This window comes from Malurus melanocephalus, unplaced genomic scaffold, assembly GCF_030028575.1.
Source record: "Malurus melanocephalus ecotype Western Australia unplaced genomic scaffold, MMel_1.1 scaffold_9, whole genome shotgun sequence".
In the NCBI taxonomy this organism is placed as follows: domain Eukaryota; kingdom Metazoa; phylum Chordata; class Aves; order Passeriformes; family Maluridae; genus Malurus; species Malurus melanocephalus.
Genome location: NW_026623241.1, coordinates 1,509,167 through 1,532,977, shown reverse-complemented (window position 1 = coordinate 1,532,977; position 23,811 = coordinate 1,509,167). Strand labels below are relative to the sequence as shown.

At 35.5% G+C, this 23,811-nt stretch overlaps 1 protein-coding gene across 2 annotated transcripts in view; it reads right to left on the bottom strand.

The window, feature by feature from the left end:
• Nucleotides 1-10,599: 10,599 nt before the first annotated feature.
• FSTL5 (follistatin like 5) overlaps nt 10,600-23,811 on the bottom strand; it is a 266,833-nt gene continuing 253,621 nt past the window's right edge. For both annotated transcript variants that reach the window (XM_057375528.1, XM_057375537.1), the window contains one exon: nt 10,600-13,005. In XM_057375528.1, the coding sequence (XP_057231511.1) occupies nt 12,303-13,005 (703 nt within the window). In that variant the 3' untranslated portion in view covers nt 10,600-12,302. The remainder of the gene's footprint in view (nt 13,006-23,811) is intronic.

Below are 23,811 nucleotides of genomic sequence, written 5' to 3'. Positions count from 1 at the left end.
TTTGACTTTTTWAAATATTTATTTAATTGGTATGTTGATTTAATTTCTTTTCAAATGCTGCAACATTTAAAGAACTGGAGTGAAAATACAATAACCCACTTGTATACATCTGTGGAATTTATAACAAACATTGCATTTGGATGAGATTTTTCCAAAAAGATTTTTTAATATCACTATCCTTTGAAAACCAAAATTGTGTAGGTGGGGAAAATATAATTTAGGTAGATCAATTTTTAGTGCTGCCACTTACGTTTCCAAAAAAAAAAAAAAAAAAAAAAAANAAAGACGTGAATGATGTTTATTATGAGAAATTAGAACAAATGAGATAGAATTGATAGATCTCATAGAAAATCTAGTTTTTATTCCAGAGATTTAATAAACCAAAACTAATAGGTGTTTTACAGTCCAAAATGTTCTTTCTCCTTTTGTATTGAGTCTTTTCTCCTTTTGTATTGATGAGCTATATAATCAATTTTAACTATTCAATAGGAGGAAGTTACTATAGACATGGCTCGCATATTAATTGTGTTTTCAGAATAGTGAAAGGATGAAATGTAAAGAAATTGGATGAAACGTGAAACACATCTTTTCAGTTCCAAGAAGAGTTGATAATGCCTTTTAYGGGTATGTTGTACTCAAAGAACTGTTACTGCCAAAAAACCCTCCATAGTGCTACATACAGAGCTTAGAATTTATTTTAAGCTAATAATAATAGTCTAATTAAGATAGAACCAACTGATTAGTCTAGCTACAGTAATATTAAGTCACAGTCCAAATTCCTACTGAAAAGCCTTACTATTGATGCCATTAAGATTGTTATTCAACACTTAACTAATAAGTACTTWTTTTCCTTGTTATTATGCTCCCTGCTCACGTCTCTTGGGTCACAGGGTCGATTGTAGTTATCTCCATCAAGCARAGAAGTGGTGACAGGCCATCAGCATCCTGAGTTGTTTCCAAATAGGGCTTCAGTGTAGGTGTGTGCACAGGATCCCTTCTGCCTCACTGCTGGCATTCAGCTGGAACTGTCTTTACATGGTTCTTATCCAGTCTGCTTCTTTCACAGATTCCCAGCTGAAATCTGAAAGTTACACCATAGCCATCTTCAACTTTAGTCACCATAAGGGGGTACTGCTCCTTAGGCAGAGAGTGAATAACCTGGTCTGTCAGACCTTTACAGTAAAGTCTGCTCACAGGGGGTAACTAAATCTAKGAATTAATCATCAGACCAACAGAGAATTATTAAAATCAGATAAAAGCAGCTCATGCCAAGAYAAGTCCTGAGATTTGCACTATCAGGTCAACCCAAAAATCTGTAGCATTTTACTGGTCACAGAAAAGATCATATTTCTCATCCCACTGGAAGAGAAAATATGGCAATAACGGTCAGATGAAGTTCACTGAAAGAGCAAATTCCTTCAGTAGATTATGCAATGGCAGAATTTGATTGTTCAGTCATTACAGTTTGAAAAGAAAGAAAATAATTGAACAAGGCCTAGGATGCAACAAAAAAAAAAACCTGAAGGATCTGAATAAGAGATTAACATTTTAATTGAGACTAAAATGAGGTCAGAAATTTAGGTAAAAATGTATTAATGGCAGTTAAAGCACTCTGTAGGTGGRAAAAAAAGATGCAATATTGGCAAGAAACCTACAAACCCAAACAAAAGCCTACACAAGCTCACACTTTTTAAAATTACCATGATCTGAATGTCAAATTTTTGTGCTTTAAAAACATTGAGATGAATTTTCTCTGAACATATGGATCACTGTGCAAGCAACTAGGTGTGGGATTTGTTTTGGAAATTGTCACATTCCAGATCCTAATCCAAGAGATGCATCTTGCAGTGCCATAAATCCTGGAAGTTTCGCTGCCATCCACACGGGAAGGATGGGTGACGATGTCACACTAGATGGCGATGTTGTTCACTGGAGCGAGCCGACTTCAACATCAGTGTGGGAACAGCTTCTCCAGGGAYAGAGCTGATTCCTGCCAAGTGTTAACTTACCACTGTGTGGATGGCTAAAATTGACTAATACACATCTGGGAAGGGGRGWAAAAAATAAAAAGGGCTGGACTTTATATGATAAATCAGGAATTTCTGTGTAGGCTGGATGTGAATTTGGAAGGTCTGGATGCTGCTGAATGCATTTCATKTTTGATGCATTTTTATTGTACAGTGGAAAAGTAAATCCTATTAGAAAATCTGATCACATGCAGAATTGCATGCGAGTTCACAGTGACCAGAAAAAAAAGTGTTTTAATTCTAAATACGCACCTAAAGGAATTATTCTAACTTTTATTAMATGAAATAACACCTTCCTTATCATATGGTTTAGGCTGAAAGGGACCTTAAAGAACATTCAGTTCTAATCCCCCAGCTTTGGCCCGGGACAATTTCTACTTGACCAGGTTGCTCAGAGGCCAATCCAACCTGTTCTTAACATGTTGCTATGAATTCTAATTCTTAGAACATGCCTTTCTATGGAGATAACATTTTCCAGGCAAAATGGATTGATGAAGGCAGGGGAAAAAGAAAAGGGAAAAACATTATTTCAAGGAATACAACTTACTGTTCTTAAACAATTTCAATTTTACATGCATTAGTCATTGAAGCAAACTGTAGTGAAATTTGTAGAGTAATGTAAAAAGTAAAATCTCAGTTGTGGAAAAAGCCCCTTTGCATATATTTCATTGAAATGCCTCTCAATGATGACAGTTACTAAATTTTAACAAATCTAAAAGCACAAAAGAGTGCCTTTACRTGAATGTAAAGATGAAAAGAAGTCATTTCAGCATTCAGTTCCTTCAGTGAAACTTTCCAGAGAGCAGAGAAGATGCTAAGACAGTCTGGCTAGACTTTGATTGTGCTGTTGCTGACCTGGCTGCAGCCAATTACCTCATATAACCCGACACAAGAAAAATGGGATTTTATTCTTTAAGACTTATAACCACCAAACATTTTAACAAAGAGCATTTTAGTAAAGTCTAAAAGCATAATCCCCAAAACACCAGTTAAAATACTGGGGAGAGCAAGACTGGTAACCTACATTTGAGTTTGACTTTCAGGTTTCCCCGTCCTGAGATGTCGAAGTTCTGCCTCTCTGCAAGGCTATCCTCAGTTCTGAGAGCAATGAAGGGCTTTAAACATTTCACCCATGACAGCATGATCTGGGTCAAAAAAGCAGTAATCCCTCATACAGCTTTCCTGAAAAGCTGAACCCAGCAGAACTCTTGATTGAAGGTTTTAAAGAAAAAACATTGACAATACAATGGCTGAAGTAAGAAAACCAGCTGAATTTTAGTAGTGTACAATTTCTATGTTGTGCCTAGAAATCCAGCAGCAGTGGTTCAGGACTTTGCATGAAAATAGAAAAGCAGAGGAGTACTAGYTGAATGTTGGCTATCCCCAATTCATTGATGAGGAAAGAGCTACAGAAAAGGTGTCCTAGAATACAGTGGTTTTTTGGTATTTCCAACACATATATGGAGATATATACTAATGCCATTGTACAAGGTATTAATGAAATGTCGTGTCTAAATCTCCATTTATTTCTAATCTWTATTTCAATATGGAAAAGTTCAAAACTGTCAGAATAATCATTTAGGTTGGAAAAGACCTKTCCAATTAATAAGTCCAATTGTAAATAGGCTCACCAAGGTGTGTTTGGATCCTTTCTTCCCCGGGAAAAAAAATCTATCTTGCTGGTTTCTTCAAGGTATGTTCAGAAGGAATGGTAAATTCGAGAAACTGGAAAGATCCTRCTGGTAACATCATGCTTGAGACTGTGCAAGAAGTTGCTGACAAATTCAGAGACAATTTGGCATTGGGTGCTGAATAAGCCAGTGGATCCCACTGAGTTCTTGGGGGGTTCCAGGATAAAGGTGTTTTCTTCAGAATGTCACAACACGTGTCTGCTCAGCACAAAAATGTGATATAGCATGCAGCCATATACTGCTCCAATTCAGGTATTAGCAAGAGAAAATATTATGGAGAAAAACAAAATCTTTCAGATTTTATAAAACAAATGAAWGCTAACAGTGAGAACAGTGCCACTATTGTGCGTGAGGCTTCCAGTAAGCTGATTAAAATTTTTTTGTCCTAGTCATACTGAATTTTTAACTGGAATCTGACAGTATAAATGTAACAAACTGAAGAAGTCCCATTATTTCCTGCTTGCAGGGCCTTGTTTGCATGTTTTTCCAGAGTTAAGAGAAAAGCCACAATAGTTACTTTGTGCAGCAGAGGAGCAATTCTTAGAAACTCTGGCATTTGCTAATGATCTGCAAGAGTGTGGAAACCAAATGGCAGCTATTGCAGTGAAATAGTGCACAGCTTGCTCAGCTTTTTTTTGTATTGTCACTTATATTGCTTAAGCAGGGAAAACAAACTGAACTAGTTTCCTAGGATGTCATTGTTTCTACCAGTATTTTTTCATTCACTGTTTCAAACCTCACGGAACAAAAGTAGTCAGGACTTGCTTGACCTGCCTTGAGTTCAGCCACAATAACTATGCCTTTTAAACAGAAGAAAATATTTGCTTAGCTTGTGCTTATAGTAGTAACATATGGACTGTGTTGGCTGGAATCTGTACAAATTTTATTGGAAAACTTGATTTGTGACAGGGTTGCTGAGGCACAAGACATTATTAATACACCTATCTTTTGTCACAAAACTTCCATTAGCATGCTGCGAATTCCACTAGGTTCCTGATAATTTTTGGTTTTAGATCCTCGAAACACATAAAATGCCTGAGTGCAAAATTTAGACCCACAGAAACTGTGCTTACCTGCCTCCATAATGGGGGCCTCTAAATTCTCCTGTGCACATAAGCTTCCTCTGACATATTTCCTGGAAGACAAAGTGTGTGTTTCTGGGCATATCAAGATCTGACTATATTCCAACAATGCTAAGCAATTTGAGGATTTATTTCAGATCTATGTCAGCAACTCTTTCTGTCAGACAGATAGTGGGGTCTWACCCTGCAGGTTGTTCTTACCTGTCCTTGATATCATTCTAACACAAGTAACCTGATCAAATAAATAAAAATCCATCTGAAATATCCAATATACATAAATTTTAAAGCCTGGAAATTGCCACCTAATTTATTTATGTTGGAATGAGTAGAACAAGAGAGCCCATTCAGCTCAGTGGGTTCCATCAAGTTTCTTCCTGAGATAACAACTCTCCCCATGCTGTATCAGAGGATCCAGGGCTTTCACTTGTGGGTGGGAATGCCACTCCCAGCTCCAAAGTTCAGGGAAAGCTCTGTTTCAATCTAGTCTTCCATATTTTTTATTTCTTTAAAGAAATGCTCAAATTATATTAAGCCCATATAAACACTGAGATGACAGTTAAGCCTGGTGATAAATTTTACATTTTAGCAATCTAGGACATAAAATTGCATTTTTCAATTCACTTGGAGAAAACATGGACTTCTCCACATCATGTCTACTTTGGATTAAACCATTGTGTTTCTGCTCTGTAATGTCTCTGTTGTGTGGGGCTCTTTGCACTTCTCAAATGGCAACAGACTCATTTCATTCTCCACAAATCTTGGATATTCAGCACTTTTAGAAACAGTAAATCGAAACTAAGTCTGATTTATCCTACTGATTAAAAGACAAGAAGGAACTTGTCTTGACAAGAAGGAAGACAAGAACAACTTCACTAAAATCAATTAAATCACACTAAGCAGCAGATGAAATCCAAGTGGAATACTTGTTAATAGGAAAAAAATCCCACTGTCTTTGTGATTCTTTAAGCAGACTGAGTACTAGAATAGCAAAACTAATATTTATTTTCTTGGATWTTTTAGTATTTCATGTTAGCTTCTTAGGTCTCTTCAGGATCTCAATCTGCCAGTGGAATGTGCCAGGGGTGTTTTCCAAATACCTGAAGGGCATGAAAAATCTGTCTTGGTTTAAAGGCACTTGAAAATCAGGTTAAATAAAGGTRAATTTTCTCCAACTATTTTCTGTTTATCTACTGATAGAACAATATATTTCAACCAGCCAGAAGGAAAGCAAATTCTATGTTGTCTTCCAAATATTTTGCTTTAAGGATTTTACATATAATGCCAAAGCAATTCCTGTGAGAATTGCTGACAAAAATTTCCTGATAGAGGGACCTTTCTTGAACTGAAAACTATCAACATCTCACTCAAGGAAAAGGGAATTCATAGAACTTGAACTGACTCAGGAACAAGACAAAGTGCATTACTTCTGCTCAGACAAAAAGTATTGCTTAATACTTAAAAATCACAAAAACAAACATTCTGAATGGAATAATTGTTTCTAGAAGACAGCACAAACTAATTGCACAAAGCAAAACGTTGGTATAAGGAACACTGAGAAGTGAAACTTCTTAGAAGAAGTTTAATATATGGTTTAAAATTATAAAGGAAAATTAAATGTACTTCATTAATAGCACCTTACTGATTCTATGGTTCTAAGACAGCAGGACACTGCCACCACAGATGTCCACTTCACTGGATACACAGAGGGCCCAGAAGCCAGTGAACAGCGGAGGAGGGGGTATGGAGGTCCAGCCTGAGCAGCAGCAAGTGTCATTCTGCTCTCAAAGTACTGGGAGAAGGTTTATTTGTAAGGAGCATCCGAGTGTAGTTTACAAATACATCTCATTACTTAATCTTAACAGTAAACACAGAGAAAATGGCTATTTATTTACAGTCTTAATTTAAACACTTCCAAACTAATTGTGCTGTAACTTGGAGACTTATCTCCTCTTTCCTTCTCATTTATACAGTAATTTTTTCTTATGCAGTCTTCAATATACATATGTTGTTGTTTCTAATTCTTCACAGCATTGGCTGCATCATTAACAATGATTTAGCTTAGGCTTACTGAGATGGAGGCCAGAGGGGGAAAGGGAATCCTTTTGTGGAAGATTGCAGGAAGCTACTGAGATATGGGGAATTGTAGTTTGCTTTTTTCTTGAATGTCATACAAGGAGAGTCCTGAAAAATACTGTCATAAAAATACTTTTTTGTTTCTTTTTTTTGCCATTGGTTTAATGACATTTAATTAAAAGGAAAATTAATACTAAAGTTCTCATTACTAGACAAAAATATAGAAAGAAGCATAACAAAATGAGTGAACTATTGTCCATCCTTGTGTAAAGGACACACACCTAGGAAAGATTAAAAATAAGAACATTAACTTCATGACTAATAAGAAGAAGCTATTTTTTCTCATCTATTATATTAAAATAAGAACAAGTTTAATATTCATAACCTAGAAGAAACAATTTTTCATGCATTAGTTCTAAATAGAAAAAAGCAATTTCAGTATCTTTCAGTCTTTTATCAGTAACTGAATTTGTCATACTTTGTGAAAGACAGCTCACTTAAGACAGTTTGAAATAATTTTTACAGTACTGGCACACTAACAGGGCATTTAACCCATTAAGAGGTGACAGGAGAGATTCAAGTAAAATGTATACTTTTAACTCCTGTTTGTGAGTTTTTATAAAACTGATGGAAATAGATTTTTGATGTATAGTCTTGTTAGTACTTTTTTTTGAAATTTCTCCCTAGGTTACTATTTAAACAAGACAAACACCTCTGCACCCCCTCACCCCCCAAAAATCCAAACCCAAACAAAGCCAACAAAATAAAAAGCCTGTTAGCAATCTGGAAGTTGAATTACCTGTGTTAAGGAATGCAAACATGTTTTAGATGATGATCTCTTAAGTCGCAGATTACAGACCCATCATGATTCCTCAATACAAGGACATAGTTCACCACACTGTCTTTGTTGCCTTTTGATGTGTTCTGCTTACCGTGATACTGACTATGAAATAACTCCTAAGATGAGCATAATTAAGATTTTGCCCATTTCTTCCAAGTTTAATTATTACTGTGATACCATGAAGCACTGTAAGTGTTGATTTTTTTTTTTTTTTTTTTTTTTTAAATTCCAGTATGACATAAAATGGACTGATAATGTGTGAAGGTAGAAGTCCAATGCCCTCTAACTAGGTTCTTTTGGAGGTTCCACATTAGGAGGATTTAAAGTTTAATATCAAATTTTCTCGATATAGTTGTTGTTTCATGGCATTTTGATTTACCAGAGTATGACAGCAGCACACTGAAATCATAACAGAAGCCCAATGCAGCTATTGCAATATGCAGGTGAATCACCATGCAAACATGATTCCATCATCAATCCCTGTGTTCTCCTCATCATGGGGCTGGGTGTGTCAAGTCACCGGAAAGGAGTACCAGAAAGGGGTTCAACCAGGTCAAGCCCATTGCTCTCTTCATTTCCCCAGTTCTCTTCAAAGAGATCCCAACTCCCTTCAAAGTTCATTTGAGTAGCTGGACAGTTTTCAAACTTAACATTAGGTTGAGCCATACATACACTTTCTCCCCCCATGCTGCTCTGGCTAGCTCAGGACAGTAATCCCCACTAATTATCCCAGGGAAAGCTGTTTATCCAACCTGATGACTCACTGGTACAGTTATGTATCGAAACCAAAGTTTGCTCTCCAGTCCCCCTAAAAATGCAGCTTTCTTTACAATAATTGGCCATTCTTGACATTCTTCCCTGAGCTCATTATTTTTGCCCTTCTCCTCMAAGTCTTCCTCCACTGTGGGGAGGTCGGTCACAGGGAAGCGCTGTCATTGTGGTGCAAGTGCAAAGGTTCTCATCTGCTGGGCTCCATCTCACATCTCTCTAATTAGTGTATGTATGTACAGAATGACTTTTTCCTCTCTCTCACCTCACATGCTCTATCCCATCATTTTCTGAATTCGGCTGAAATTAGGATTTGCAGATGCAAAGTTAAACCTTTGCTTTTCCTCATTTCACAGGATTCACAAAAAAAAAAAAAATTAGTAATTATTTGTCATTACAGCTAAATAATGCTTAAATATGTCTTTTTTTAAAAAAAATCCTATGTGTTCTACATTTTAATTGATAACCTCAAAACAAAGTTTTCAGTAGGTTTCTTTAGGAACTGCTTAAGATGAAGAGCAAAATGCAAAGGACGAATTGATGAGAGGTGAACAGGACTTTCTCCATATTAAAATTCCTTTGAAGAGATGACCATAGKTATGACATGAGCTGAAATTGATTAGCAGTTTAACAGATCTTTTTATTCCACTGCTGAACCAGGACAGTTTTACTAGAAAAGCTGAGAATAAGAATACGCTTAAGTGGCTGTACTCACATTTGGACACGTAATCGGAGGGGAAAGAGATCTTATCTACAATGGTTTTCTCGTGCCCTCCTTCTCTCTGCCATAGCTATTTTTCAGATTTTTCAAAAGGAGCACTTACCTCYTCATATTTCATCCTGTGCAAGTTTAACAATCAGCTTGGGATTTCCTGGAATCCAAGAAACGTGTTCCAGATTTCAAATGAGAATATCCTTGGTTTAAATTGAGATGTTCAAAGCTAAGGATTTTAAGTGACAAAACACAGTTTTTTTTGAGATTTGCTTAGGTGATACTTCTGCCAAACTCTAACACTTGCAGATCTTACTTTAAACTCAGAAATGCAAACAAATGGAACAAATTAAATCTGCCATTGTTTCCATCCCCAAGTCATAATGATAAAATCACAAGACAATTGAGACTTGAAGGGCCCTTGGCAAGTCTCTAGTCACAGCCAGTTCCACTGAAGGTCAGATGAGCATTATCCAGACAGGTGTTACTAAAACTCCAAGGATGGAGACAGTATGATCTCTCTAAGCAACCTGCTCCCATGCTTGACTGTCATCACAGCTTTTCCTTATACCCAGCCTAAGCTCTTGATTTAATTTATGCTGCTGTGTCTCATCCTCCTGCCCTGCACAGCCGTGAGGAATCTCTCTCATGTAACCTCCCATGGGTACTAGCAGGAGGCTATAAGGCTCCCCTGAAAGTGTCTCCCCTCTGGGTAGAAAAAGCCCCTTTGCATCAGCTCTCCTCACAGAGCTGCTAGCAAAAAATGGCAACTCAGATTCCAGTTCTTCCCCTCATTCAGATTAAAGCTTTCAGTCAGGCCATCTGTATTTGAGAAAGCTGAACTTCAGCTGCAAGAGCTAGGGAAGCAACCATGGTGATCAAATATTTAACTCCACTGAAAAAACAATGGTGAGAAGTTGTGGCCATTGTTTACACACCCAGTCTGGATCAGATTGTCAAAAAAGAAGTAGAATTATTGAAGGCAAATAGTAATAACCACATCACTCAACCTGCTGGTCACGTCTCTTTTGAAGCACTCTGGGATGCAGTTGGATTTCYGGGTTGCAAGCACACACTGCTGAGTCATATGGAGCTTTTCATCTGCTGACACTCCCAAGCCTTTTTCCCCAAGGCTTGCCTCAATCCATTCTCCACTCAGCCCATCCTTGTGCTTTAGATGTGCTAATAGCTGAGCTAGTGCTAATAGATGAGTTTTCCTTAAACTTTTCCAGTTACTTGAGCTTTTCTGAAAAGTTTTCTTTCCACACTGCATATAATTTTGCATATATATAAATACATCTCTTTTCATACACACACACAGAATAGTAGGTGTTCCTGAATAAAGTCAGTGTTACTGCCAGCTCAGCGTGGCTACATTGGACAATTCACCAAAGTCAGGCCTGTTTAAAATTTATGGGGTTTATTCTCCTTTTGTCAAGCATTTTCTACATACAGAACATTCACGTGGTATAAATTACAGAACAAAAAATGCATGAGACAGACTACTGCAATTGAGTAACAGACAGTTTACATGATTATTGTTTGTTCACAATGGAGAAGAGTTCTTATAAAGGAAAACAGATTCAGTAGCTAGAAATGTAAGCAAATTTTTATCTCAGTTAAATCACTTACCGGGAGGTTTGCTCAAGCTAAAGAGAGATCTACTGTACCACACAGGGCAGAATGCTCAATGCACACAAGATTACAATGCTAGAAAATTCCAGATTTCTAAGCAATTTTACACAATCTAAATTGCAGTAAAACTTTGTTTTAAAAAAGGTATTTTTCTTCTGATTGCCTTCAGTAAATGGAGGTCAGTTTAAGAGCTTATAAGCATTCTTTAGCAAAAACATAATAAAAATAAAAATACTCCCAAACGTCTAAGTCRTTGCTCTGAGTCTGGATAGCTGTTCACTGCTGACTTTCTACCGACTTGTTATTCTACTTCTGGGAATCTTATTTTTCCCATTTACCTGTTTAACCAGTGTTATATTAGAATTCTAAGTAAACAAACTATAAAAAAATACAAAATTTTTGTTGTTTGGTGTTGTTTTTTTGCACTAATCCAATTAGATACATGGACTAGAAAACCTGTTGAGCTAACCAAATGGTTTAACAAATATGGATCAATGGTACAATGAATAGGTAAAAATGTTATGTACTGGTTGTAGACTTCAGTTCTTTGCATTTTCATTTTCTTAAAATGCATTTTCTTTCATTAACAGTTTCCTCAATGATATAAGTGAAGCTTTGTGATGCCAGGTTTTTAGAGCATGGTATACTCTGAAAGGATGTGCAATATTTCTCTTCAGTAGACCTGAAACTCCTTGCTGATACCACCCTGTGATAGCTGAAAAACCTAACATCTATTTTTTTTTTTCTAAAAAAAGTTTAAGCTTCTGCAAGCAGCTCTCTCAACTAAGACACCATAAAAATAAATTCCAAAATGCAGTGATCAGAAAACACTGCAAATATAGTTTCTCCTTTTTTTTTTCCTGTCCATGTGTGTTCCACAACTTGACACCAGGAATTCGATAACAAAACTTTCTTTCCAGTGACAAGCAATCCTGTAGCCACAGCGGGAATAAATTTTATAATTTCTATGTTTGTCTTTCCTGTGAGAATTTCGCTTCAAGGCACAAAAAGATTTAACAGTGGACTGGACAGGACATAACATTTCAGACTAAGGAGTCAAAGGTTGTTGTACTACAGCTCTTGTTTTGTGTCTGAAGCAAAACAAACCAAATTTTTAATCATATTTAAGTCTTCAATTTACAAATGCAAARTATCAAATTCCCTGAAGCTTTTTTTGGTTGTGTTTTTTTCTCTTCTTTTCCGATAATTTATTATACTTCTCTGCAATTTCAATATTTATTTATTTCAAACAACACAATCTCAGTTGATAATTAATAAGGAGTACTATTATCAAATAGGCATTTTTGTCACTTTTATGTGGAAGTTGATTCAAATTGTGTACATTTCATAGAAATAACAGGTATAGAAGGGTCTAACAATTAAAAATTAAAACTGTGTAAATTTGAAGAATGGTGTAATTTAAGTGCAATGTACTGTAAAACTATTAACTCGATAAATATCTTACAGAGATCCTTATGCTTCTCCAACCCAAATTACTGTGTTGCCTCTCTCAACTTCAGTGATTTCACAATTCAACTTATTGAGCCGTCCATCCAGGATAAACAGAGATTCCTTGGAAGGGGTCATGAGATACTGCCCAAAAAGGCCACTGTCTTTTATGAGACGGTTCTTACTGTTCCAAGGCCATTCGCCTGCCTTGATGGGCTCCTTCAGACTCTTCACCATCTTGACCTTGCCAGAGGAGAGCTCCATGAAGAGAACATCAGTTTGTGTGCTGGAGCTGCAGTAGACGTTGTATTGATGAGCTTCAGTGAAGGACGGCTGAAAAGCTACATCRGATATGTGCAAATTAGTGTGAATGTCAAATGCATCCTGTATTTCCCCTCTCACTGTGATGGACTGGATCCTCATGAGGCCTTTTGCATCATCAATGCTGACAAGGTAGTGTCCGTCCGGAGAGATATGTGGCGTGCCCGTYACGTCGCCGTTGTATCCGATCACGGAATCGGTGACGCTATCCACTATGAGCTGTGGCAGCACAGCCCCCGTGGTGTCAGGCTTGCAGCAGATAAAAAGATATCCTCCGAGGTGTGTGTAAGCCAGGGACTGAGGAACGCAATTATAATCCTTTAAACTAATTGTCTTGATGTACGACATAGATTCCAGATCAATTTTCTGGAGCATGGGATTGTCCCTATGAAGAATATATCCAAACCTGAAAGAAAAAGCACAAAATCAAAGAGAGTCAGAGCAATTTTCTGTATTATAAATTAGTGGGAAAAGACTGTGAGCAAAGGAGATGAGTTAATATCTGCAACAGAGTATTGCTATATATCTCAGATTCAGTTCCAGATATTTAGCAGTTTATAATACTTAATTTTTAGTGTTCTTTTAATTTAGAGTACATCAAATAAAATGTCTAAAACCCAYTGATCTGATTAATGGGAAAAATTCTCTTTTCCTGCTGACATGAGGGAAAAGGTAAACATTACTTTCAGCATATCTATTCACTTCTRTTTTTTACAAAAGCCAGGAAGGAGAAAAAGATTAAATATCAACAGACAGTACATTCCACATATTTGAATTCACTTCATACAGTTCTTCGACTTTCTTGGGAACATCAGCTTAACCCAGCACTCATTGTTATTCAGATAATTATCTGAATCTTCCTTATTTTAATTCAATAGAAATGAATATCATAAAAAGATTTAGGTTTATGCCTCCTMATTTTCCAAGGACCATATTTCTTACAATTTAAATGACCCTTTATGCTCCTYCATACATCAAGGAACTTCCACTGAACATGAATAATATTGTTAAACTTTAAAATTGTAGAGCTGATTGTTTGTAACCTTTTAAGTGTAAACTATATGACTATTCTTCAATTTTAATRTATAAGTTCTGACTGCATAATCATTTGACCATATATTTACACATATGYAAAAAAATGTACTTCTAAATATTATGGAGTCATGTGGAAGTATCTTAGCTTTGCTTATCTAAGTAGCTTTCACAGCACTTTTCCCAAACAGCTGTTTCCCTTTGGCACATTTCTTGGCATTTTCCTCCAAATCTTTGTTCCTAAGCATGAGGCTGCATGATGATATATATAATCTAAAAATACCTTTCACATCCTGTTGATATAAAGCCCTCTGGCAGCCAGAATGTTCCAACAACTGAGTTGACAAGAACACAAAATTTTCGCACTATACTTGCAACCCCAGTATATTTACTAATCAGTGAAACCACCAAAGTAACAGGCAAAARAAAAGTTTCAGGACATTGTTCAGTCATTTCTTTTTTACAAGACAGGATGAATTACATTTKCACTTTCTACTGAATTGATGTAACAACACTTTTAATTTTAGCCCCATCTTCCAAAATCCTTCCATACTCCTTCACTACAATAAAAGCACAGAACTACAGAACTATTTCAGTTGGAAAGGGACATCAGGATTCCATTTGCTCCAAATCCTGCCYGAAGAAGGGCCAGTGTGAATCACACTGTTCACAATCACAGTTTGAGCTGATTATGGGATCATTTTTGTCTTTGATTATTCAGCCACTTATATGAATTCAATCATTTTGGTTAGAAAAGTGTGAGTGAGCTTTTTTRAAAGTTATGTTTGGATCACTTAACAATTACAGTTAATTTTCTATTCATGAGATCTGCTGCTCTGTCATAAAGAGCAGGATCATCAGGTAGAATTTAATTTTTAGATTTTTGCCCACATAACATCTGYTTCTTAATCTTTTTGGATGGCCATAAAGTCATTGATTTCTGGTTCCATTATTAATTATCAAGGATTTTTCAGTCATAAGAAACAGATTTGTAGTGTATTATGTATGGAATCACCTGGTATCAGAAAAGGTTAATAGGCACCAACACTGACATTTCACATGTTTCCATGTTAAATAACCAATGTTGGACACATGAGCAGTGCTCACAAAAGGACAGTGGAATTGGCTTATTGATTGCATTTTTACACAACAATGGAAACCAACAATCAGTGAACGCTCACAACAATAAAAAGAGAAAATAGCTAATTTTAAGATCAATATGATGGAAGGTACTGAATAACTTGATTTTCAGCTGTTAMAACATTATTTAATCTACTTTTTAAGAAGTACACTCTGCAGAGATTTTTTTGCTTTAACTACTTTCAACCTCAAATTCAGTTGATGTGTTTCAGTTGCAAACACATAGTAAATTTTTTGGATTTAAGATTGGCAAGCTGGTTTTGGGTTTGAAAACATTATTTTTCTCTTTTAGTGTGCCAATATATTTATGGAAAAATCAGGAAAAAGTCAAAGAAAGGGCTTTTACAAAGCTGTTTTTAGCTTAAATAGGTACCAAACTACAGACTTATATCCAAGTGAAATTTTCCAATACATATAAATATGCACAAAACCAGTACTGTGATTTTGAAAATCCAGCAGAGATCATCTACATGATTAAATACAGATTTTTTTTCTAAATTTGKTGTGCTAATTTCAGCAACTCTATTGCACACAGTAATAAATTGTTTTCTGTAAAAAATCAGTGATTTTAATATATCTGATAGATATTATTCTATATGTATGTCAATCATATTTCATTGTACTTTTATTTAGGAAAAAGACTTAAAATTTCACTCTATGTTTTGAGTTGAACTCTAGTTTCTATCTCACTTGAGAGAAAAAAGCAATCTTAAAAAAAAAACAGTAATTAAAACAAAAATTCTTAATCATTTTTTGACCACAAAACAAATTTAAAAATTTAAATAGATATATTTTAAACTGGTAGAACTTTAAAAAAATTTTTTTCATTTATCATATATCAACCAGACAAGCAAGAAGAAGAAATGTTTAAAGTAAAATACAAATGCAAAACAAGATTAGCATAAATTATCTAAATCAGAAGATCATACTTGCTGATTTAAACTGCGATTAAAATGAAGGATTGAAATCAATTTGATTCAAAGAAACCTGTCTTGCTTATGATTATTCGATTAAGCAGTRTTATTGATCAATTTATGTGATATTTTTGCATTCAAATGTTATTGATTTCAAGAGGATCAGTTACTAATATTTGCTTCTCAWATATCATTCTCAGAATCTGTATTTTTGAAACACAGGCAAATACAACTTATGTTACCTTTGGTTGCATAAACCTTCTGATTTCCAAATTTGAATTGTTCTCTGAAGTTAGAGAAAAGCCCTTGCTGATCTTTCCTAGGGGTAACATCAGCTCAAGTTGTGGAAGGGCTCACGTTTGACACCAAGCTTTCCCAACAGAGAACACAGCCACTGGTGTTTACTCCAGCTTCTCTTTACCTTCTCTTTAACTTCTCTTTAMTTCTCTCACACAGATCCCCTAAACTCTGCCAGTTACAAGGTTTGTATCAGCATTCCCCAGTGCATGCCCTTAAGATAAATTTCATTACTGTGCAATAATTAAGATCCTTTAAATGTTTTTTGTTGAATAACGTGGTTGGTATGAATGAAATAGCTTAGGAGCCACAGCAGAATGTGGATATAAACCTTCCCACTAGCACAGACATACTTAAAAAAATTATCTTTGTCCACAGCATGGGACTCCAGATCTCTAGTTAGTCAGCAAACATATTTAAAAAAAAAAATCAGCTGATAACATATTACATCTCAAGGTTTTTAATCAAAATTTCCCAAAAAATTCTAGTTTCTTGTATAGCTTCATCTATCTCTTTGTAACATTAAGTTCTCAGTTCAAAAAGCCAAAAGTAAAAGGTTTACAGTGTCTTGGACTGATTGTTCCTGTGRTGTAAACGGTGGCTTTAGCTTTGGTGATTGAGTTCAACTTAAAGCTATAGAAGCTGGCTTCAACATTCTWACCACCTTATCTGATATTGTGTTTATTGCACTTGGGACATCTACCCTGGAGCTGTTAAAGAACTTGATTTTATATTCTGCAGCAGCTAACCATATGTATTCTGATAATCAGTTTTACCTGCATCCCTGTTTGCAATGAATCCTAATTTTAAAGGGTGCAAAAAGCGCTCTTATTTTGGTGATATTTTCAAKTCACAATTATTTACAATGTTATTCATTGCATTCTATTTACTTCTGAATTGGAAACAGTTTGTGAGATATGCTCTCCTTTCTTTGCTTAAAGTATTGACTTCTCTAGGCCTGAAAAAAWTAGAATTCTATTTTCTTGAAATATTAACATGCAAAAGACTTTGCTTTATACTGTTTTATAGTTCAAACTTTAAAAAATCACTACTTTGAACACAGATGTTAAGCCAGCCTAGAAGGTGATGTTTCTGGAGCTGAACACACTTAAAGATCAGCTATGTGAGCRGAATAATACATTGAACTTAAGTAGTAGTTTTTACTTACTGATTTCAAAGCACTCTACAGWTATCACAGAGTGCAAAGAAAACTGAAAAACTGAGTGGCCTGTGGCTATAAAATAATCCATTGKCACAGTCTGGGTGAAAATACAGCTTATCTGGGGCCCAACATGGTTCTAACCTATCATGCTACTGGCTACCACTGCAACTGAGATACCAAGGAGACAGATGTGAGAAAGTGCATACAATAAAAATAGAACATTTTGAATAAGAGTATACAAAATCTCTCTGTCAAAATAATATTTTTGATTACTAAAAACAGACTGAACTTTGGACCTGTCTGAAGACAAGGTGGTAAACTTTCATGAAGGATCTACCCTTCTCAAAACCAGAAGTATGACTGCCAAAAGCAATTTATTAGAAGAAATAGGATTTTATTACTRCTAGTGTTTAAACAATTCTTTCTTGGCTGTCATACTCCCTGTAACATTTCAGTGCTCCAATTAAAATTCAGTAAARCTGTACAGGAATGTAAATACCCAAACAGTCCAACAATACAGATAAAAAGAAGTGTGGGGGGGAAATAATTTAATGCTACCAGTCTTCTTGGGTGTAAAAGGATTTGGCAAGCTGTGTGTTTGATATGTTTGTCAGCCTATCTCAGTGAGAGCTGTGTGGCAGGAGTTTTGAGAGGCTGAACAAATCAAGAGAGGTCTGTTCATGTGCCTGTAAGGTTYGTGAGCTGATTCTTGGTCTCTGAGAATTACAAGGCAGAGGCATAAGGATGGAAAAAGTAATGGAGTTCTGGAGGGAAGATATAGAAGGAAACAGGAGAAATAAAGAAAACTGATAGAAAAACTAAGAATTCCATGTAAAAAAAAAAAAAAAAAAAAAAAAAAAAAAAAAAAAAAAAAAAAAAAAAAAAAAAAAAAAAAAAAAAAAAAAAAAAGAAAGAAAGAAAGAAAGAAAAAAAACCCAAACAACAAAAAACACCCCAAGATTGAGAAAATATACTTTTGTTACCTAAAAATGAGAAAGTACTTTCCAAGCCACTGGCAACTGAGGAAGGTGATAAACAGGTTTTTTTTATAGGGACATATATCTGTCAGGTTAGATAATTTGTTCCTAATAATTTTGAGAGAGTTGACTAGCTCTTAGCATTTTAATAAATCTCAGTATAACAGGAAAATTTGGAAAGTCTGAAAAAAAAAGATTGTTGAAATATTCATAAGACATAAGACAAAGTCAGGTATCCCAGCTAAGCTGAACAGCCTGATGCATATCCAAGGGAAATAATAAAATAGATGATATGAGAATGAACTACAGAAAATCGTGAGTATAACGCARTCAGCATGGGTTTATGAAAAAATGAACTTTGTCAGACAAACCTAATTTAATTTWTTTATTAGAAAACTTTCTGAAGGCAACTGACTATAAGGAGGGCATAGCTTTCTTGGAAAAAAACTGATACCTGAAGGAAAAATAATTTATCTCTAATAAAATGTAGTTATCAATGCAGAATCATCATTTTACAGGAAACTTTTGCTTCTGCTYGGAACAAAAGCTGATAGTTCACAAATTTTCACAGACGATTTGGATGTAAATATGTGCCGATGACACTAAGGCTGTAGATAATGACAGCAAAATCATTATTATAGTCAGTTGCTCATTTAAGAAAARTGTGTTCAAAGGTAGCCAAGTGTAAAGCTGAGCAAATTCACATGTGAATGAGGAATCTAGGTCATGAACATAAAACAGTATCCTAAAAAGTAGCTGCTATAAAAGGATTTAATGATCAYAGCAGACATGCAAGTCAATATGAAATCTGAGTCTAGTGAGTCAAAAATAAACCTAAGACCGAAAAGCCTCTGTAAAGTCCTTGCAGTATATCCAGAGAGAGGTGAGTAACTATAATACAACAGAATTGTATTCTACACTGGGAGACTAAAATAAGAATGCTTTAGGATTGTGGGGTTTTTTTCTCATTTTTGCCCTTCTAAAAAGGAATATTAAAAATCCCATAAAATAACTGTGATTTGACACAATATATTAGCTCACYTACCCTCACTACAGTGGAATGTAGAGGAATCTGCCTTTCTGCAAACCTGAGGCTGTGATGCCACTATAGAAAAGAACTGTTTYTTTCAACTGACACTGTTTCTCAACTAATTGTGAATTTCCCACACGAGTTGCTAATAAATTYACAATTACTGATCTTTCATACACACACATATATTTTGAAAAKAAACATTCTCCTTCACAACACATTGGTTTTGAAATTCAGGAAGCTTAYGAATTGCTTGTAATATTACAACTATGTTACTATAAGAGCTATAATTTCATGTGGGAYGAAAGATGTTCTAAGGCTGGATAGTCATTCTTTTGAGGTTTATTGATCCAAATGTAGGASATCATGGTGGATAGGTGGGGGAATGGTGTTAGATCACAGGTACCTGCTTCAGAACAGTTACCTGTTTACACACAGYAATGATRAGTTGCAAATAAATTTTAGCCCTCWGTCCAATAACCTAWTTGCTGCCTYCTAAGTAASAGATGAATCTGTCTTCCCTTCTCTACAGTATTATGAACCTTTTYAGTATACCAGTGTCAGATTATTAACTCCACTTCCATTCCAGATTGACCCTCATCTTTCTGATGAGGAGACAAGAGCAACTGTAAAAAAAAAAAAAAAATAGTACATGCCAAATTTGTCAGAAAATAGTATTGCAAGTCAGTATCATTTTGGATTACACATGCTAGTAGATTGGGGGAAGCAAAAAAGCTGTATGTAATAAAAAAGGGTAAAAAAATGTCCTCCAGTGGTGTCTACAGAATGAGCAAAATAGGGACATCTCACAAAACTGATTATTAATAAGACTTTTGTATGAGGTCTCAGAGAAACAAATCAGTAAGTGCATGTGCTGACCTATGACTATCCCAAGATTTCTTTTCCCATCCAAGTAAAGAAATCTATGACATCTAGACCCTAGATTAAAGAAGTCTGCACAAATACTCTGTGTGCTATAGAGAGCTGAACCTAACTCCCAAAGTTACCATAATACTGTAACTTTCCAAAGCACKTGGCTACCTAAAGGGATTTTAAAAATACAGCCATTCCTAATCATATGATGAAATTGTGTCTGTCACCTCTGCACAGTTAGCTTGGTTTTTATGATTAGRCTGTTGGAAAACAAGTGATAGTTGAGGATACTTTCACTTTTCCTGGATGTTTTATAGATAGTTGATGGAATATTTAATGCAAAGTTTCATATAGTTTAGTATGTAGAAGCCTCCCACTACTCATTAATCTGATTAATATTTATAAGAATTTCAACCCTCATATCTCTTCTATGCAGTGAAATCCTGCACAATATCAGACAGCACATACATAGAGCTGTTTTTCACAGTGCATATTGGAATCATGTAACTTAAACCTGCCAGACATGAGAGAAAATCTTTACATTTCCAACAATTTATTGTTAATGCAAGGGAGAACTGCAGCCTGTGGGCATATCACTCCAGCTGGAGTAAATGCTAGAACTGTGGAATCTGTGTTTCTTTCTTCATTTACTCCATATGAATAAACAACAAAGATTTAACCCCAGATTTTTGAGATTTTTTGACCATATGTTGTGACAAAAACTTAAAGAAATAGGGCTAATTATACTTCTCAAGTCTATAGCAGTTTCTGTAAGAGTAGTGTACTGGATTAGGCTRAGATGGAGTTAATTTTTATCATACCAACCTGTATTGTCCTGTGTTTTAAATTTGTGAACAAAAGCACTGATAACTCCCTGATGTTTTAGTCATTGTTGAGCACTGTTGGCACAGCATCAAGGCCTTCTCTGTTTTACTCTGCCTTTCCCAAGAGTGGTCTGGAGGTTTGGAAGAGGTTGGGAGGTGACCCAGGTGGCTACTCCAGGGATATTCCATGACATGTAACACTATGCTCAACAATAAAACTTCTCCCAAAGTAGCTGTTGCTCCTGGGTGGGAGCTCAGCCCACCACAGGGAGTCATTAGCTTTCCATACTGAGCTTTACAGTACCCAGACAAAGGGAAACTAAATTAACCAAAATTTACTTGTCCAAAGCAACTTAAAAGAGTCAGGAAGAGCATCCTAAAAGATGGTAATTGCAAAATGCATTTAAACGATTATGCATTCAAAAATGCAGCTCATATGGAYGACTGCTTATTTTTTTAAAAATTAAAAAAGGCATGCCCACATATTTAAATTCAGAAAATTACAGTGATGAAGTTAACAACAACGTAAATTATTAGTTCTTCTATCATCTCACAAAATAAAGTCAAGACCATATTTTTAAATTATTTTAAGGCATTTTAAAAGTATTTAAAATACAGGATTTCATTCCTAGTTTTATGGAACTATAAGCATGTCTGTAATTCATACAGAAAACAAGATCAGTAAATTCAGCAACTTACATCATTATTTTCCCAAAGCAGTTATCATAATTACCACTATCTTATTTCCTGAAAAACAACCYGAAAACTCTCACTGCCAAGCTGTCAAAGTAATCCTTATAGAAAATCAGATTATTGCTCTACMAAAACTGCTCCCTCTCTCTTGCTCTCATGAGATTATCAAATGTCTCAGAATGGGGGAAATCTTTCAATGAATCTTTCTTTGGAATAACATACAGAACCTGACCATCACTGAGATGTAAYTTATGACATGAGGCACTAACATTAAACTTATATTTTAAAAGCTATCAATTTTGGAAATCTTACTAGGTGCAATTATTACTCATAAATATTGTCAGTTTTTACAAGCATTTTCACATCTCTCTATTCATACCTAATTTTCGCCACTTTTTACCCACAACTTTTCCATCACCTYAAGTTCCACTGTTTGTGACAGGTATAAAAGGTAAAAAACAAATTTTCTTTTCCTTACATGCTATACAACTTTCACTAACAAGAAAATGTGAAAGTGCAGATTATCACACCACAACAGGATTTGTATAGATGGCTCCCTTTCACTGCCCAAAACAAATGATTCAATTACTGTCCTTTAAGGTGGGAAGCTCTCAAACCAGAAAAAAAACCCTCTGTTAATGAAGAAAAATAGTTTATTATGGCTTAGAACAAGAAATGTTGGTTTTACATAAAATTCTTGTCAAGTTCTTTATGAAGTCTGTTCGGTCTAAGTAGCATTGACTCTTGCAGAGCTCAAGATGAGAATTTTGCTTTTGAGGAATGAACAAAACATCTTTTTCCTCTCAAGTATCTCACTGTTCTTGYATGTCTGTTTTGTCATTGGTCTTTCTAGTTATATAAAAAATGCTTTGAATTTAAAATGTGTGCAGCTTCCTGCTCTGGATTTTGTGGGTTTGTTCTACAACAAGAAGCTAGATTTCAATAAATTAATTGAAAACGTCTTGTAGAAATATCATTGATACAATGTATTATGTATGGGTAGCTGTAAATAAGCCTGRAATACAGAAATTTGGCTGAAATCTTTAGTGACTCACCCAGTTCTGTGGGAGGTTTCCTGGTTACAGGATGTCACATTTATGTGCATAAACACTCTCTCACCGTAGAACCTAAGTAAATTTCTTTYCTATTTTCTAGTACTGAGAAAAGGCTTAATAAGAAACTGATTCCCTGAAGGTCATTACTTATTGCCTGAACTTTGACACTGGCAGATTTTAATATCCTTTTCCATATCTGAAAAGCATTGACATCGTTTGCAAACCAAAATACGTAGCCATTGCACAAGGATTTTGTGTATTGTCAAGCCTTTTCTGAATTCAGGTGATAGTCACAGGGCAAACACTCATCCTGTGAGTTGGTGTGTTTCACACTGGCAAGGATTCTGCTACCATTTTGCTATGACTGTGAATATGTGTGTAGAAAAGGATCCTCAAGCATCTGTGAATTCTCCTGTCTTTGGACCCTTATGTCATCTAAATCCTACAGGACAAAGGGAGTGATAAGAGGGGAAAATCCCACACCAATTCAGAGCTGAAAGTGCATGAAATATCACTCTCACATACCTGTACTTTACTTACAGTATACAGAATTTTAATGGAGGTAGGTAATTTAATATAAAAAGAACATGTTACAAAAAATAAAATAGGTGTACATTCACGTGCATACAGAGCAGATTTAATATCAGCTTGCAGTCGGACTACAGGAAGAAGATCATGTACTAGCACATCCCTCCTTTCACTTTTTTCTTCTCATATGAGAAGTGAAAAGTAAAAATAATTTTTGCCTCACATATTATGGGCCTCAGTCCTAAGATTCCAAATATTTTCACTGCTCCTCTCTGCACARTCCTGTATCTTCCAGATTTGCCCATAAAGAGCTCACTGATGCTGTTTGAGATCAAGTGGTATCATCCTTGAAAGCAGTGACCTTTCCTTGTCCTCCCAAGGGGCAARCATGCACTCTCTCTTTAGGATCAAATGTAAATACTTCCATGACACAGCTGATGAATTGGAGAGTTGAATGCCTGTATATGAGCATCATATATAATTTAGGAGAGCAGTGCTAGATCTCAAGCAACACAGAATTTAGTTCTGGGTGGTTCTGATAAGGATTTCAGGTGATACACTTTAAAATTAAAAAAGGTATGATTTAGATTAAGCACATGTGGAAAATGAGTGCACTGCCTTGTCGACCAGTTTAAGTACTGTGCTTTTTATAATTGTTTTTTTCATCAGTTTATTAAAAATTGATAT